Raw genomic sequence first — 18,764 nt, 5'->3', positions numbered from 1 at the left:
GTGAGTCTTGTCGTCCTGTCTTATTTCCTGTCCTAGGGCTAATCCCTTGGGAGCTTACTAATCCTAGCAAGACCTCTCTTGCTTACTGTGTCCTGTATTGCTTATTCTTCTTAGGACCCTACTGTCCTAGGAACCATGTCCTATGATTCAGTGTATTCTATAACTAATACTATATACATGCCTGAGGCTTTCCTTGGGTGCCTAGTGTCCCCCGGTATACTGCAGCTGAATCACTGAGGCCTATAATACCATTATAGCCTATAAGTCAGTGATTCTACAGCCTGTTACTAATCCGTTGTAACACTACTCCTTCGCTATTATATTATTGAATTATACTATATACATTTTTTCTACAGGCTTATATTATATAACTTTATATTTTTACTCGCTTAGATGTATTATTATCTACTTCTAAGCTTTTTCGAGAAAGAGACTTACTATTCTCTTTACTAATATTAGTAGTTTAGAATAAGAATGTAAATAATATTATCTAGTTTTATAAAATCAGTTATTAATAATGAGTTTATCTCGACGTTATAATGAAACCTTATTAATTCATTTAATCAATTTAACTATATCTGAAATCAGTCATGAATTCCTCTCCTCCTATAACATAAAAGAATTATCGGAATTAAATGAGTTATAGAAGAATAATATCGAGTATTAGAATATAATAATATCAAATACATTAACATTAGATGTATAAATATAGTTACCTATAATTAATAGCTTAATAGTTAAACATTTATATACATATATATTCGAACTTATCCGTATTGCTTCTTATATTTATTCTATAAATTTTGATTTAAGTATCTCTAAATATTGATTAAATTGCTGACTTAGTTCTCGAGAATTCAAGTTAGTAAAACGTTCCTTATTGTTACGGGAGCTGCCTCTAGGGTCACGTGGAAGTGTCTAGAGTTCTCTCGAGGTGGTTTAGACTAAACTTCAAGTAGGAATTCAATAAGGTTGGTAACTGGTTGCAATTCTCGTAACTATAGTAATGAAACTAATGATTGTTCTTGAGCACGAAGCTCTACATTGTAATGAAATCCCATTCCCTTATATAGACCTTCGTACTGTACTGGAGCGTTCAGGACCTAGAGAGGTCCTGGACCTTTGGTCTGTATGGACCTACATTCCGTTATGCCTGTCATGCAGGGTCCATCACGTGCTAAGAGTCATGTGACGCGGTACCGAGGATGGACCGGCGTAACACTATCCCCTTCCTATCCTAGCGCTTGCCCCCAAGCGTTATATAGTACTAATTTACCCCACTTGGGATTATAGCCTCCTATATGGCTTTTGTTCCTTTTCCTTCTCATTATGCCACCTATTCGATCCCGAAAGTATAAAGAACGTGTTGAATTAGCTTTACTGATTGAAGCTTGTGGCATCACTATGCCTTCGTGTACTTATTGCGACAAACATTCTCGTCGTTGTATAATTTCCAAGGAAAATTCTATTCGCTGTAGCGAATGTATTCGTCGTGGGCAGAAGTGCGACATAGCTGGTCCCTCTGCTGGCGATATGATGAGTATTATTCGTGAGCAAGAACGATTAGATCAAGAGCGCGAGGCTACTTTATCTAAACTCCTTCGTTTGGACAAACAACAGCGCTTCCTTCGCAATCGCGCCTCTGAAATGATTCGCCGAGGTCTGAAAACAATGGATGAGTTGGAAGAAGTAGAGGGAAGAGAAAAGTTGGAGAATGAGCGTGTGGAAAAAGAAAAGGAAATGGCGTCTGCCTCTGTCGCTGGTCTCAGTGATAATTCCTTCGTTTTCGACCCTTCTTCTTTGGATCCTTCGATCCTTGCTTCAATGGATTCTCCCTCCTTCTGGGCAGACCCGGGTATTGCTGGTGGAACGCCTCCAACTTCTCAGGGCAGTTGAGGTTTGTTCTTGGTTCCCATGAATTTTCGGTGTGTGGATAATCTAACCATTTGATTAAATATTTGATTGTGCCTCTGACGTATTTACAATCTAGTATTGTTTCGACATCGTATATGGCGTTCGGGTTAACTGGTTCGATTTCCGTTAATGGCGCATTCGGCGCTCCTGGTGGTGCTGGTTCGAGCAAGGATATATGGAATACTGGGTGAATATTCATTGTGTCTGGTAATTTCAATCGATAGTTAACCGTTCCTATTACTTTATCAATCTTGAATGGTCCTAGTTTCCTGTGGTCGAGTTTATTGCTTGGTCTTTTGGTTTCAATGTTTCGTCGTAGCAAGTAAACTTTATCCCCCTCTTTAAGCGTAGGTTCCATACTACGTTTCGTATTGTAGTACGCTGCTGTTCTGGATGATATGAATCTTAGATCAAGAGCAAGCTGTTCTTGTAAATCTTTTAACTGTTCGACTTGTATTATTGCTGATTCGGCATTGACTTCTTGTGGTATCGGTGTTTGATATGCTTTAGGATTAAACCCAAAGTTAGCGCGTGCTGGTGTTATCTTTGTGGTTTCCGTTTCCGATGTGTTATATGCGAACTGTGCCATAGGTAATAGTTCTACCCAATTGTCTTGTCGATAATTTACATAGCATCTAAGATATGCTTCCATTGTCTGATTGGTCCTTTCTGTTTGACCGTCTGTCTGTGGGTGGAAAGCTGTCGACAGCTTTCTTTTAATACCCATAAGTGCTAATAAGGTAGTCCAGAATTTCGAGGTAAAGAGCTTGTCTCTATCCGAGATTATCTCATCTGGTACTCCATGTATGCTTACTATGACCCTGAAGAATACATATGCTAGTTGTTCAGCAGTCCATGTTTCTTTGAATGGTATCATATATGCAAATTTGGTTAGCCTGTCTACTACATTGAGTATCGCGTCGTATTCGACTCCTGTAGTAGGATCTTTCGAGAGTGGTAGTTTGACCACAAAGTCCCATGTAATGGACTTCCATGGCTGAGAAGGCATGTCTGGGGTCTGGAGCTGACCATACGGAGCGTGTCTAGAGGACTTATTCCGTATGCAGGTATCGCAATTTCCAACAACTTCTTCAACTATCGTTCTCATTCGCGGGAAATAACTGATTTCCCGGATTCTTGCAAACGTCCTTGCAATTCCTTGATGTCCATGTGCCGGCAACCCATGTTGTTCCGTCACAAATTCCTTGGTCATTTGACTCGGAATGTATACTTTCCCATGAAAGTATATGGTTTCGTTTTCTATTGTGAATCCTGGTTCTATTGCCTTGCGTATGCGTATAGCTGTAGCATCCTTGTCGTAATGTGATTGGATTTGGTTTCTGAGATGGTTGTCTTCCAATATATGAGTAGCTGCAAGCTGTGGTGCATTGTAAACCAGTGATTCGCCTTCTTTCTTGAATATTGCGTATGATTCGTACGACTTATTTTCTTGGTATTCTGGTTTTCGGCTAAGAGCGTCGGCTCTAGCGTTTTCTGATCCTTTAACATATGAAATCTTGAAATTGTAATTGGCCATGGTCTCCGACCATCTGACCTGTCGTCTGTTTAACTGCTTCGTTGTGGTGAAGTAAACCAAGTTCTTGTGATCCGTATATACCTGTACTGTGTATTTTGATCCTTCCAAATAAACCCGCCATTCTCTAAATGCATCGACTATCGCCAGTAATTCTTTGTCATATATTTCGTAGTTCAATTCGGCTGGTGATAGCGTTCGAGAGTAGAATGCGATTGGTTGCTATTTCTCATTTTGACCTGGTTGGCTCAGAACTGCCCCTATAACGAAATCTGAGGAATCCGTTTCCACTATGATTTGCTTTTCTGGATCAAATGTTAACAGTATTAGCTCTCCGGCTACTGCCTGTTTGAGTGCTTCGAAGGACTCCTGCGCCTTGGCGGTCCATTCGAACGTTCCTTGCTCTTTTCTGGTTAAATTGGTTAAGGGCACTATAATCCCTGAATAACCTTTAATAAATCTTCAATAGAAGTTAAAGAATCCTAAAAAAGACTATACTTCTTTAATCGTGGTAGGCTGCCTCCATTCAAGCACTACCTTGACCTTATCCTTGCTCATCTTGAGCCCTTGGCTTGATACGATGAATCCTAGGAACTTTGTTTCCGTAACATGGAATTCACATTTGCTTGGTTTACATAGCAAATCGGCTTTGGCTAAACTTTCAAGAATGTTGCTGACATCTTTGATGTGTTGGACCTCGTTGTTTGAGTATACTAGGATGTCGTCCAAGTAGCATATACAACAGGTGTCCAAGTATTGCGACAGCACATTGTTCATAAGTCTCATGAAAGTAGCTGGTGCGTTCGTTAGCCCGAATGGCATAACTTGATATTCGTATAGCCCGTATCTTGTTTTAAAAGCGGTTTTCCATTCTTCGCCTTCCTTCATTCTAATCAAGTGGTACCCGTTTCGTAGGTCCATCTTGGTAAATATTGTTGCTCCGCCTAATCGATCTCTTAATTCCGTAGCTAATGGAAGTGGATATCGATCTTTCTTTGTAAGCGTGTTGAGCTTTCTGTAGTCCACAACTAGTCTCTTAGTACCATCTTTCTTGGGTACCCACATAGTTGGACTTGCCACTTGGGACGTGGATTCTCTGATCCATCCCTTGGCCAAGTTGTCGTTGATATATTCTTTGAGCGTCCTTAGCTCATCGGCTGACATTGAATAAATTGGGGTGTGCACAGGCATCTTGCCTTCCTCCAATATTATTTCATGATCCCATGGCTTGTGTTCTGGTAAAGCCTCATGGATCCCTGGTTCTCTAAAAACATGTTTATATTTTTTGTACTGTTCGGGTATCATAGGCTCCTTTGCCTTGATTGCGATTTCATGCCGTGTCGTTGGCTTCTGCATTTGTAGAGGAGGTGTACTGTCCTTCGCTCTTAATGGAGGACCCTGGACTGGGTGTCCTACGTCACCGAAGTTGTTCGCGTTCAACTCCCCTTGGCGCGTGTTACGTCTCGCGGACGCCTTGAACGTGTCGTCGTGACCGTTCTTGCACTGATCAAATGTCACTGTTTCTTGTGACCAATCTATTCTAGGGTTGTGTGCCTTCAACCATGGCATGCCTAAGATGATCTGTTGTTGGCCCAATGGCACAACATCAAGCTGTATAACCTCTGAGTGTTGGGTTATGCTCATTCGTACTGGTCGTGTCTCTTGTGAAACGTTCCCGTCAGATCCTGCTAGCTGTCCGTCAACTAACTGCAATTGGTAGGGGTTTTGTTTCTTCTGGAGTGGGACTCCCAAGTACTTTGCAGCCTCTGGTGCAATAAAATTTCCTGTAGCCCCTGAATCTATCATGGCTTGTTGTATTTGTCCGTTTATCTTGACTCTGCAGTATATTTGTCCTGCTTGTCCTGTAGCATTCAGCTGTGGTGTAATTTGCTTATTCTCGCTATTCTGGATGATCTCATCGGCAAATGTTACACGTCGAGGTTCTTCCTCTTCTAGATAGGCAGCGCTTGTCCCTGATCTAGCTCTGTCATCAAGTAAATCCCTCCATAGGGTGTACCGGTAGTTCCCTTGAGTGACTTTCATTATCGTACCCACAACTGGTGGTGGTAATATGGCTTGAGCCTGGACCCGGTGTTCTTTTCCTACTCTTCTGCATAAAAATAGAACCTGATTCTCATTTCTTTCAGATGTGTGGTGATAAAACACTTCCCATAGCTCTCCTCTGTCTGGCCACTGGAGGTGATCGGTACTGATCCTTTCTATGAATGATGTGTTCGTAGTGATTCCAAACCATAGAATTCGATGCTGATCGACGTGCCGAACCTCATACGATTCGCCCTCTTCAGCGTCTGTTACGCTGAGGTCCTCGTTCATAGTTCCTTCGTCTGTATCTCCAAATTTCCAGATACGACGGTTCCATTGGTCAATTTCCCGAATAGACCATGATTCTCCTAACTGCGGGTCTTTGTTTACCCATGAGAGGCCTTCGACCTCTTCTTCTTCTTCGTAAGCTGGTGGTGGCGTGGCTAGCCCTGTCATGCTAACAGCACACAATTGTGGCGTGAAGGTGGCATTAAGTTGGCCCTTGCCGAACTTATTCTTAAAGTTGCCCTTCTTGCCCCCTGTTCTCTTGCTTCGACATTCTGCTGCCCGATGCCCTGCTTTCCCACATTCAAAGCATAAGTTATTTTCTCGTCTTCGTTTCTTTTCCGGATCATCATTCCCACCTTTGTGGTGCGTAGCGTCGAGTTCCATAGGGTCTCCATATCTCTGTGGATTGTAACGTGGTCTTCCCTCATTCTTGCGGTAACGCTCTTGCTTTTGATTTCCCTGGGGTTTGTATGATCTTTGACTTTGTCGATATCGGTAAAGACGATCATCTGATTCGATGGAGTCCTGGATTAGGTCGTTCAAGTCTACACTCTCGGCAGATCTTTCTAACTCCAGTCTGACTTCTGGTTTGAGTCCTTTACGATAGTGACTCATAATGGCGGTTTCGTCCCACTTGGTTGTTCCAGCATATCTTCGAAATTCCGTAGCATACTTCAATGCTGATCCTGTCTGCTTGAGGTTGAAGATCTTATCTTCCGCTACCTCTAGCTCATTGGAGTTCCCGAAGATTCTACGAATCTCTGTCTTAAATCCTTCAAAACTGTTGAAGATTGTTCGAGTGGGTTGCATGCGATCCTGGTCGTCATGCTCGAAATAGTCTCGTAAATATGGTTGAATCCATTTGCCTGCTTCTCCTCTGAGATATGATACAGCCCATACACTCTTGGATTCCTTTTCGGTGAACTTGTCTTCGTTAAATCTGAAGTAGATTTCAAGTTGTAAGAGGAAGGTGTCGAGTTCCTGTCGACTTCCTTGGTATTTGTCTGGTAAGGCAATCTTGAGTGTTTCGTTGATGGTAATTTCCTTGGGAGCGTCGGTCATCTCGACATCGTCGGTGTCGGGTGCTTGTGCCTGACTGCTCGCGGATGCACTGGTGGGTGCCATATCGTCGGTTGGTATTGAATTGGTACTTGAAGCAGAAATGGTGCTCAAAGTGTTACGGGAGCTGCCTCTAGGGTCACGTGGAAGTGTCTAGAGTTCTCTCGAGGTGGTTTAGACTAAACTTCAAGTAGGAATTCAATAAGGTTGGTAACTGGTTGCAATTCTCGTAACTATAGTAATGAAACTAATGATTGTTCTTGAGCACGAAGCTCTACATTGTAATGAAATCCCATTCCCTTATATAGACCTTCGTACTGTACTGGAGCGTTCAGGACCTAGAGAGGTCCTGGACCTTTGGTCTGTATGGACCTACATTCCGTTATGCCTGTCATGCAGGGTCCATCACGTGCTAAGAGTCATGTGACGCGGTACCGAGGATGGACCGGCGTAACACTTATCTGAATCCACATCAAAGTCCATTTTGATATACCTCGAATCCTCTTCCACACATCTCAAGTCCTTTTTGACATTATATGAGCTCACTCCGTCATTCAAAGGGTCTTCAACACTAGGAGAGAAATGCCATGCAGCACCGGCTGAAGGTCCGGGCTGACTGGAGTGCGAGTCGGTGTTTCGGCAATCGACGCTTCGATGACGTTGACTAATTATAGTTCCTTCTCGAAAATTACTAGTAAGCAAGGAACCTATACTTCCGAAGACTTTAGAATATATTATAACAATAGTACATATTGTTAACCATTAAATGAGAATCTATTTTATTCCATTAATATAGCCTTTTACTGAATAAATATCTCCTTTATATTGGTTTTCTATATATTAATAATAATACGAATATTAACTAAATGTATATAAAGTTTTTATAGATTCATTTTCATATAAGTATTTAGTCTAATATATATATTAAAGTTAAATATATTAGATAGATATTTAAGATTATGAATCAACTTTTTTATAATTGTAATACTTAATTTAATAATTAAGGTAAACTTTTTCTTTATAATAATAAATCCTTTAACAATTAATTCGAATTTTTATAAGAAAGATATATTGTAAATTACTTAAGCTAACTTTATAAATAATAGAAATGTTATGAAATAAATTATTAATACTTAATATTAAACAAGATATAAAAGTACTTGTAAAGTTGATATATAAAGAAACAGTTAATAATATATTCATTTATTACTTTTTTCTAATAAGCTTAATAAATATTTAAAACTTAAAATAAATATAAATATGATTTTCTATATTAAAATATATAATTATAAAAAACTTAAGATTCTATTTATTATTATATAAACAAAAGTTTAATATGAAAGTTGTACCTAATTAATTTATTTATTTTACAAATACTTTTTTATTAAGAAGCTTTTCTAATTAAAGTCTTTTAATCAGGATTAATATTTTTAATCTCTGTAATTTAAATTTAACAATAAAACATAGTGAAGATTGATTACATTAAAAGAATACTAGCCTACACTCTACATGTGATTCCCACTCATTTAGACTATAGAGCAGCCTTGACTCTTCGAACAAAATAAGGCGCAGAGGTGATCGATGAAGGCTACTATATGAACCTAGATTGTGTTGGAATTGCTCTAAACAGTAGATACTGAAGGAAGTAACCACCGCCAGGGTTGTTCTGAGCAGCAGGTACTGAAGGACGTAACCATCGCCAGGGCTGTTCTAAACAGTATATTCTCTGGAATACAACTCTTTTACACAACACGATATTATGGCGATTTTGATCTGAGACAATGCTTGTATATTCGTAATCGATGTTGTGCGATGGAATAATATAGCGATAAAGACAGAGAAACCGCGATCGTATGAAGAGATAAAGAGACGGCGATGATGATGATGGCGATGGAGATGGAGATGGAGGAATATACTGCGTAGAGATGGTGATGGAGATGGCGCGGCCAACTTGTTTAATGCTACTTAGGTAAGCATTTAATACGCGAGACTAATTAAACCCACTAAGCCACTTCAGTTTTCACGTGACTTTGATTGACAGTCGACTCTCATAGATTCCGACCTACTCGTACGCTGTGTTATTGGCTTCAATCTGATCCCAAATGTTCAACTTCGGTACGACCTTTGGAAAAGACAAGTAGACTTTGTCCCCAATATCTGAAAGGGAGAAATCAATTTCCACCGAGGGGAATCAAGCCTAACTGGTTATCCAAGATACCCGAGTACCTACCGGGGTCGAAACACATGGAGTTGAGGTAGAACAGTTGAAAAATGCCTCTTTGTGAACTTACCTTGGTAAGTGTCACCGATTGAAAAGAAGCCCTTGATTCTCAAACTAGTATATTTCTTAGGTAAGCCTCTTTCATTTGAATCTTGTTCTCTTACTGGAGATTATTGCTCCATAGTTGCGATTTTGGAATACAAAGCCACTCCTGTCTTCAAGTTGACATCCCCCTCAATTATCAATGCATATATTTATTTGTACCCAAAAGCAGTTACTTCAAGCCCCACGGGATAGAAGAATCAATCAATCGCAGTCTATAGGGAGCAGATTTATATACTAAGTGCCTAACGGTGGTGTCAATCTATACAGTAATACATTTTGTATCGCATTGTTTATTCGGATAGTTACAGTGTGTTCTTTCTGCACAACTGTATTCTTTGAAAGTTCACCAAAGGCTCGCAATCTAGCCAACAAACCTGACATACATGTATTCCACATTCTGGGGCTACCACCTTCTCCCAGATGATTCACGACTTACCCACACCTGCTTCCAGCCAACTTTTGACCCATTCTTCCATCCATTCTGGCTTAGTTCCTGCCAATTCCGTCAGCTGCATACTCATTCTCATTGCTCTATCATTGTCTAGACACGGCGCTCCCTTTCCTTTGGCTAAACCTTCATAGAATGACATCATCTTCACAGCTGGAATTTCAGCCAGTTGGTCTTCAAGCTTAGTTGCATCATCCAGTTTTTCCGCTTCTCTTTTGACTTGCTCAATCCATAAAGTGAATGGGACCTGCTCGATAGCTTTGTCCTCGCTTCTAACGATTGCAGAGAGCAATGATTTCCAAGATGTGAGCACTTGATTTGTAGGATAAAAGACTTATGCACCAGCATCTTCAACCGAGCCAGAGCCAGAGGTAGAGCTAGAGTCAAAGTTACCCAAACAAAATTCTACAAGCACTCTGGCAAGTATATCGAGTGGTATCTAATCTACTTCAATTTCTTTCGTTGCATCAAGAGATTCAGGAATGATGCCTAATTGCACTGAAGTCAGAACCAGGCGAGGGAGCCACTCTTGCCTGTTCCATGAACCACGTGTACTGACGGGCCCCGCCATTTGCCCGATCCTTGCTATCTGTATTAACAGTGCTGGATATTTTTCTGCCATGTAGTCAAGCAAATACTCTGTGATATATTTACTCTCGGCGTAACCCATGGCAAGCGACGCCGAAACATCGTCAATGATGGATTCGGGAGTGGCCAGCAGTCTTTGAAAATGCACAGTAGAGCTCGCAGATGAAAGAAACATTAAAGATGGTGATTGAGCTGCACAAATAGCGAAAGATGCAAGGTTAATGACACCTTCGATATTGGGCCGAAAGGCTGAAAGTGGTAAATTGAAATTGACAGTCTAAGCGTTATGAATTATGTCAGTCACTGATGCTTGCAACTTGTTGTAGATCTTGAGGTCAAGACCCAAGTTCCTCTTCGAGAGGTCAGCTGCTAGGAATGTAACACGATCTGTAGGGAATTCTGTTTCAAGACCATGCCCCCTTACTCCTTCCAACTTGAAGGAACTGCAAATTAGTTCTATTCAAACAGAATACGTGCGAAACAGACTCTGATTGCAGAAGCGTTTGCTGAAGCGTTTGCAAAATATAACACCCAAACAAACCGATGGAACCGGTAAGGGCAACAACCCCCTGTTTAGAGCGTCGAACCTTTCGAGGAGTGGAACACGTAGAGTTTTTGAGTTCATCAATACGCAATTTGTATTTATTAAGAACCTGGCCTATTGTATGTTGTCTCGATTCTTCGCTAGATGATTAGTTTATTTTATGCGATGAGAATAGATGGACGGTTGCATTTGTGAGCGAGTTGACTGATGGGGGTTGGAGTACACAGTACTGATATCGAAATTCGGAATTACGAAAGTCTGTTTCAATACTCGCGTCAAACTGAGTGTTTGCAAAGACTCTATCAAACCATGGGCAAAAAGATTATCACCGTCTTGGAAACAGTTGGTGCCTATAAGCTGTGCAATAATATTGTGAATGAACAGAGCAATCGAGTTGCTCTCGGTCAGGTCGACCCCGTCCTGTGGAAGAGAGATGCCTGCTGGTGCCGAAGTCGACATTTTGTCAGCATCTGTGTACAATTTATCTAGTTCCTCAGAATGAAGATCTAAAGTTGGCTTTCTTTGGATGGTCCCCTTGCTAGCTCTTTCCATTGGCTCTTCTGGGGTCGTAAACAATATATGAGTTTTCGCAACTTTGGCGTGCTGCAGGTATTCTTGATTGGCCTCTTCAATTTTGTGCCAGATTCTCTCAATGGCATGGGCTCTTCCACCGTGGAAAGTTTTTTCGGAATTTTGCGAAGGCACTAATTCAATAAGCAACGCTGTCTGAGAACCAGCTGTGCCCGCAACTAATACTGCCTGGACGAGATGGTCTGTTCCATATTAGTGGGATTGGTCTTTTCTCCTGTCAGGAGGACTATGATATCATCGCTTTGGCGAGAGCAGGCCCAAATATCAGGAATTGACGGATGGGGACTATATAAATCGTGTGTACCCCATTCATCTAGTTCAGGAAATACAGAAAATACTGGCTGTCTCTTCTCGGGTACTGGAACTCGAATAATCACAGCCCCGTATTGATTGTTGGATTGTTGTCTAAAATCGATGCCTGCATGAGGGTTGGAAATGAAAGTATTTCCAGTCTTTCGTTGGCCATTGCCTCGCATGTCATATATATTCGAAATCACTCCACTCTCACCCTGAAGAGTTTTACGCGCTCTAAGATTTTGTCTCCTACCACTTGCGGCACATCACCACCTGCATACATCAAACAATCTACGCTTTTAGCAAGGAAATTGAGTAGCTCGGGATTCTTTCCGACCTCTTCGACGAACGGCGGTGCAAGAAGGACATAGTCGGCTTTGGTGTACCGCAATCCATTCACCACAAGCTGTGCGGATGAAGGAACACCAGCTAGAGGGTATATTACTAAGCTCTAGTTGTGAAGTGCACCTAAAAATGAGGCGAAAAGACCACCACCCTGTGACTGTCAGAAAAGTACCCACATACTGACGGGAAATTTTGATTTCTTTTGATCAGCTGCATTTTCTCGGGGACGTCACCTTTGTAGAACGTTATTACAAATAAAGTAAAGGAGAACTCACATGATAAAAAATGATAGTTGCATCTTTGCAGCGTTCTAGGAACAGTCATTCTAAGAAAAAATCAAATCATCAACATCTAAGCAATCCAGCTCCCAATTAAACGACAAAACTTACATGAAATGAGGGAAGTGTGTTAAAGAGTCTGGTTCTAATTCGGATTGATAAGCGCTTTGTTTGATGGATCTTAAACGGTTAGGATACGTACGATGTCCAAAGATTGCTCTGGTTAGCATGCCCCTCAGGAGCCTCCATAGCAAGCCACCCGTGCCAACTAGCTGCAAAATCATGTATCCAGATAATTGATTTCGGTAAGCCGGTGGTTTCAGATGTGTGTAAGACAGCCAATGGTTATGCCCTTGTCTGAGCAAACGTTTTGTGATAAGGAAAGTGGTCATATGTCTTCTCAAGCAAGACTTCTAGACTCAGAATGTGAATCATACGAAGACCACAGGCATCAAAAATATCAGGAACCATAGGAAGCGCCGAGTCAGCCGCTATCATGATCCTACAATCAAGAATCTTAAACAAATTTGAGCGTGCAGCAAGACTGTTTCGTGGAGAGCTCAGCAATATTTTGTAGCCGGTTTTCACGGCAGCTAAAATCAAGGCGTTACAACGCATTTCGTTCATGCCGATGTACGTCAATGTCGGAAAGTTTCCCCCCGGACCTAGTGTCTGATGAATCCGATGTGTTAATCCGTTGATGACATTGGCAAGATTGGCATAGGCGACTTTTTGGAAGCCATCTTCATAGCTGGTTAGAGATCTGGGAATCTCAGCATACAACGAATTTGGGCGATACTTAGCCATTTCATCAATCATATGATTCAGAAGCTACTTCTGGCGGCGAGGGGCTAGTGTACCTTCTTCGAAAATGATTGAGGCCACAATGCTTGAGTGCTGGGTAGACAAACTCTTTTGAATGTGATTTGAGTACACAGTTGCTTACAACTTGGAGCCTGAGTGAGAGGGAGAAATACAGCTTATTATATGGCTACTTTCGTCAAGAGTAATACTAAAGAAAAAGATGAAGACATTTCAGCAAAGAAGTTCAGCACAAAATTCTCTGGGGATGGCCTGTATTTCGAGAAGCAATGGAAAGTGGAAGGCTCAATGCCCCAACATTAGAGGAACCCCAGTATTCAACGGTTGTTGTTCCTCTTACATCGAGACCCAAAGCCAAGACAAATAGAATCGACATCTCGTTGACACCACCAACCGGTTTGCATCCACCTGCACATCAATCCACCATGTGTACATGGATTACGCGTTTTATTTTCCAACATAATTCCAACAGCATATCTGATATGCATTAGTATTATATTTGTATTGTATTATTTCTGCAAATAGTAGACTAGGATGAGCACGAAGCCACTGGTTGCTCCGGAGAAATTACTTAGGCATTTTAAGCTGCATGGCATGATGTTGATTACTTTCGTCTTGCTCAGTCAGGGCTATCTCCCAAAGGAGGTAAGAGTGCAGAAATTCAGAGCGCACTTAGTGAATCCAATTGTACAACTTTCACTATATTGGTAGTTATCATTGTTACCTTATACTTTTATTCAAGTACAGTCAAGATCAGGAGTGTCAAATTTGGTTTAGATGATCTATTTGCAATAATTTCCTTAACTGTCTAGATAATTTTACACTGTGATATCAGCTGTCGTCAACCCAATCCAAATAAATTCATTATCTACTCCTCGCCTAACACGTGTACGGCATGCATTCGAAGGTTGACTGTCGCCACAATTGATTTGTGCCCCCCTTCGGTCTCGGTTGCCGCCATGTCACTCCCGCAAACGGTTTCAAGTAAGCTATTCAGCCGCCCGAAAGCGACGTACATAAGGGACCAAACATGGACAGTCTAGTCAACTCTACCTCAACACCCACATCAATAGACACTATCATCTACGCAGGCGGCTTTGGTACTGCATACCGACTTCAATCATCGGTCGCGGTGGAGCGATTCACGAACGTCATTGGTCACGTCACCGACAGGTTTGTTTAGGTACAACGGTAAGAGTACAGGGGCGTCGAAGTTGGTTCAGGAATTGTGGGGTAGAATAACGGCTTTATGGCTAGGCACGGTGCTTCATTTCATGTGGCGCGACTGAGCTGGGAGGATCATGAAATCGAATGAACTTTCGGCCACGGCAATGAGTGATAGACTCTGGGGAATAGTTTTACCTGGACGGAAAATCAGACGGGCGGGGATGAAACGTCATTCATGAACGTCGTAGCATTGGACGAGAGAACTAGAAACATGATGTTTGACAATGACACTGTGAAAAATGGTGTAGAAAAGTGATATAATCTCTATTGAAGCTGTCTTATAGAGAACACTTTTGAACAGTGAACGTTTAAGCTTCGAGGCTTGCTTCCCAAGAGATAGGCGATTGCTCGTTCATAAGCACGTTGAGAGTGGCGCGTCATATCTAAAAGACGCCAATTGGATTGTCTCAAAATGCATCTCCTTTAAAGCACCCTGTAGACCCTTCGCAATACGCATAAAAACCCCGCACTGTAATAGACGACGAATGGATAGGCATTGACATCACAAAAACAGCGCAACAATCCATGAATGCACTCGAAACGTGAAAAGTTGACATGCAGTTGACGTAAGAGACGTAAGAAATCGTTGAATGTCTAAATACTGTACAAGCGAGCATTGTTGAAGTATCCGAAATAACTGTCATGACGCAGGCCTACTAGTCCATCTTCCCACCGGTTAATTCTTCTGCGATGTGCTGCATTCTGGTTCCAGTAATTACAGCAGGATGCGAATATCTTCCGACGGCAGTCTTATGAGAATTGTTGACACCTGAAAGCATATCCTGGACAGTGGGTGGTTTCTCGTGTACCTCCCAGATATTTCTCTTGTAAGGTGCATTTTTGTCGAAAGGATTCGTGAAGATCTCATCGATCTTAGCATTCAATTGCTCCTCCGTGGTGATGAATGAACGAGCCTTCATGTATAGCGTATGCAACGCGTTCTTCCTCTGTTCCTCCCTTTCAGCCGCCCTGATTTGTACCCTTAATGCCTTTTGTGCCAGTTCACTTTCTCTATCTAGATCCGGAACGAAGCCTACTTGCAGTTTCGACATAGCTTCCGTAATTGTGGGGTTCATCAGCCTTTCATCCTCTCGTTGGGGAGCCTTAAGTCTCTTTTCATTGGCCATACGTTTCGAGTAGCTCTTGTGTGCAACTATGCGCTCCTGGGCCAATTTCCTCTTATGAAGATTTACCAACGCTTCCTTTAAGCTCTCACGTCTCTGAGTTGCTAGCCGATGCTTCCATGCGACATAATCGTTTGGGTTCTTTGGAGGTTTCGAGGGCTCACGAGTCACGGAATCTAGATATTTCTTCGAGATCTTGTCGGGGCCGCGGTTGGGGAAAAGGTTTCGTGGGGGAGGTAGAGTTCCTTTGATATCTCTATGCCCTCGGGCGTCTGGTTGTTGAGTGGTGGGTATTTCAATAAATCGAGGGTTTTCAGGTCCAATAGCGCTACATGAAGTAGTGGTGGAAAAAGTTCGAGATGAGACAGCGGTGGATTGACTGGGCCTACATCGCCCAATGAAGCTCAAAGAACTCTTCGACATACTTGATGACATTGTATTCGAAAGATACCGCAAAAAATGACGATATTTTGGGTCAGACGGGAGGCAGATGTATGTTGTCAGAGTGTAGGGTTCAGTATCCCGAGGACATTCTGATAAAGGCACTCCGTCCCTTACCTCGCAATCGAAGTTGATAAAATATCTTTGGTTAGTGGAGATATTTTAGAGGCTAACCCACCTAGCCACACCTTAGCGCGACGCACGTCAGCCACAACCCCCAAAAATCTCTAAAACTTTTTTTTTCCTAAGCTTCAACTTCCTCCTCTTCATACTTTTTTCACAACCTCAAAATTTCACAGCGCATCGCGCATCAATTATCAATATGGGTACCGGTAAGAAAGAAGCGGCCAGAAAGGTCAAGCAAGGGAAAGTAGGAGATGGTATGGCCAATGTTAAGACCAAGGGCGAGAATTTCTATCGGTATGTTCCCGCCATTACACATGTTGACGGATTGAAAACTAACAATTACACAGCACAGCAAAGCAAGCCAAGACCTTGAATATGTTTAATGAAGGCAAAGCTCGTCACAATGCCGCAGGAAAAGTTACTCAAGCCGCTACCTTCCAAAGCAGAGAAACAAAACCCGCACGAATCGAGCCCAACAGAAAATGGTTTACGAATTCGAGAGTCATTGGTCAAGATGCCTTGACCTCATTTAGAGAAGCTATGGCTGAACGAGCGAGTGATCCTTACTCGGTATTGCTAAAGACTAATAAATTGCCAATGTCACTAATCCGCGACGGACAAGGAAAAAATGGATTGAAGCAGCATCAAGCCAAGATGGCAGTCGAGGCGTCTCCGTTCAGTGATACCTTCGGTCCCAAAGCACAACGAAAGAGAGTAAAGCTCGGTGTCAGTTCGTTGGAAGATCTTGCCGACGATAGTGTTAAGAGCCACGATACATACCTGGATCGACTCGAACAAGCAAAGCTTCTGAGTGGAACTTCAAACGATCCCGAAGCTGTTGGTGAAGCTGCTGCTATTGATGATGGCCACATCACCAGTGCTCGAGAGGCAATTTTCAGCAAGGGTCAAAGCAAACGCATATGGAATGAGCTTTACAAAGTTATCGATTCATCAGATGTGATCATACATGTTTTAGATGCTAGAGATCCTCTAGGAACTCGTTGTCGGACTGTGGAAAAGTACATCAAGGACGAAGCACCCCATAAGCACTTGATATTCGTACTCAACAAGTGCGACCTTGTACCTACTGGAGTTGCTGTAAGTTTGAAAACCATTCTTCCACGTGTTAACCGTTTCTACTCATTTATTGCCCCCGTTTTTATTCCATCGTTAAGTCAAGGCATCTTCTGCACTATGTGCTCCTCACAATGGAAGGCAGTCTGTTACAACTTTGGTAGATCGAGTTCATTCTCGCCGCTCTTGGCTTTTGGGTCTCGAGTAGGCAGCTCACCGTCTTGGAGAGTCTGTCGCAAAGAGTTCGATAATGTTTCGTTTGAGTTGAATTCCACTTCCTCTTTAGCTAGTGGCTTGTGGTGGTTTTCTTAGTAATGATTCATACATTTCACCAGTGCACCCAATGATACTATTTCACATGCAATATATTTGATGTCATATGCTAATATACTGCAGGCCGCTTGGGTGCGATCGCTCTCCAAAGATTATCCAACTCTTGCATTTCACGCCTCGATAACAAATTCCTTCGGAAAAGGATCCCTCATCCAACTCCTCCGTCAATTCTCTTCCCTACATGCCGACCGCAAACAAATATCAGTTGGCTTCATTGGATATCCAAACACTGGCAAATCATCAATCATTAACACGTTGAGGAAGAAAAAGGTCTGCACAGTTGCTCCAATACCGGGTGAAACAAAAGTTTGGCAGTACATTACTCTCATGAAACGTATTTATCTCATTGATTGTCCTGGAGTAGTTCCTCCCAGTACTACTGATACACCCCAAGATATTCTACTACGAGGTGTAGTCAGAGTTGAGAATGTTGAACATCCAGAACAATATATTCCCGCAGTTTTGAGTAAAACTAAACCCCAACACATTGAAAGAACATATGCTCTCAAGGGATACAAAAACCACATCGAATTCTTAGAGCTTCTTGCACGAAAGGGAGGAAGACTGTTACATGGAGGCGAGCCCGATGTTGACGGCGTGGCAAAGATGGTCCTCAATGACTTCTTGAGGGGCAAAATTCCATGGTTTACTCCACCTCCAAAGCTCGAAGGTCCAGAAGAAACCGGAGTAGAAGGACGGGAAGGTAGATTGGGCGAAATGCCACGGAAGAGAAAGCGTGATGAAGCTGGAGAATCAGTAGCTGACACATCTATTGGAGATATCGCTTCGATGGCCGAAGCCGACAATGGAGATGACTCGTAAGTTCTTAGGAAAACCATAACACATCAGACTTTACGCTAACATGTTTTGTAGATTTGAAGGCTTTGACAGTGATAATGAAGATGGTGGTGCCGCGCTGAATGATGTCGCTGATGCTGAAACAATTGATAAGGCTTTTGGCATAGAGTCTGACGAGGAAAGCGAAGCTGGTGATGCTGACGAACCTGCCGGGGAAGAAGATGAAGCTGAAGCTGTCAATGAGCAACTTCGTAAACAACTTTCAAAAGATTCGAATCCCCCTAGGCGGAAACAGCCATCTAGGAAGAAAGGCCAAAAGACTTAAAAGCTTATGTACTTAAATAGAATATATTAATGTTAATGCCAATGATACCCCCACGATGATTTTTACGTCTCAATCACACATAATCTTGGCATGCCTTTCCACACAAAAATCGCTGAAATTGAACATATGTCATCGGCCACAGGCCTCAGACAATTACCTCACACAGTAATTCCTTATTTCCAAATCAATTACTGACGTTCAACATTCATTACCTGGATTCTTCTTGGATTTCTGTTGCATGA

The 18,764-nt window shown here is 42.1% G+C and overlaps 3 protein-coding genes across 3 annotated transcripts; 1 reads left to right on the top strand and 2 right to left on the bottom strand.

The window, feature by feature from the left end:
- Nucleotides 1–10,897: 10,897 nt before the first annotated feature.
- EAF01_009343 (uncharacterized protein) lies at nt 10,898–11,811 on the bottom strand (the record flags this gene model as incomplete). The annotated part of the gene is made up of 2 exons (XM_038917599.1): nt 10,898–11,517; nt 11,640–11,811. 2 exons carry the CDS (start codon nt 11,809–11,811, stop codon nt 10,898–10,900), a joined length of 792 nt encoding a protein of 263 aa, XP_038767204.1.
- A 3,146-nt stretch (nt 11,812–14,957) lies between these two features.
- On the bottom strand, nt 14,958–15,860 carry EAF01_009342 (uncharacterized protein; the record flags this gene model as incomplete). Its single annotated transcript, XM_038917598.1, has 1 exon — nt 14,958–15,860. One exon carries the CDS (start codon nt 15,858–15,860, stop codon nt 14,958–14,960), a length of 903 nt encoding a protein of 300 aa, XP_038767203.1.
- A 328-nt stretch (nt 15,861–16,188) lies between these two features.
- EAF01_009341 (uncharacterized protein) lies at nt 16,189–18,574 on the top strand (the record flags this gene model as incomplete). Its single annotated transcript, XM_038917597.1, has 4 exons — nt 16,189–16,286; nt 16,340–17,090; nt 17,463–18,217; nt 18,273–18,574. The coding sequence occupies 4 exons, from the start codon at nt 16,189–16,191 to the stop codon at nt 18,520–18,522; spliced, it is 1,854 nt and encodes a 617-aa protein (XP_038767202.1). The 3' UTR covers nt 18,523–18,574.
- Between the last annotated feature and the right edge of the window lie 190 nt (nt 18,575–18,764).

This window comes from Botrytis porri (assembly GCF_014898465.1).
Source record: "Botrytis porri strain MUCL 3234 chromosome Unknown BPOR_013, whole genome shotgun sequence".
Lineage (NCBI taxonomy): Eukaryota > Fungi > Ascomycota > Leotiomycetes > Helotiales > Sclerotiniaceae > Botrytis > Botrytis porri.
The sequence above is the reverse complement of the archived record's forward strand: the minus strand, read 5'-3'. Positions and strand labels throughout refer to the sequence as shown.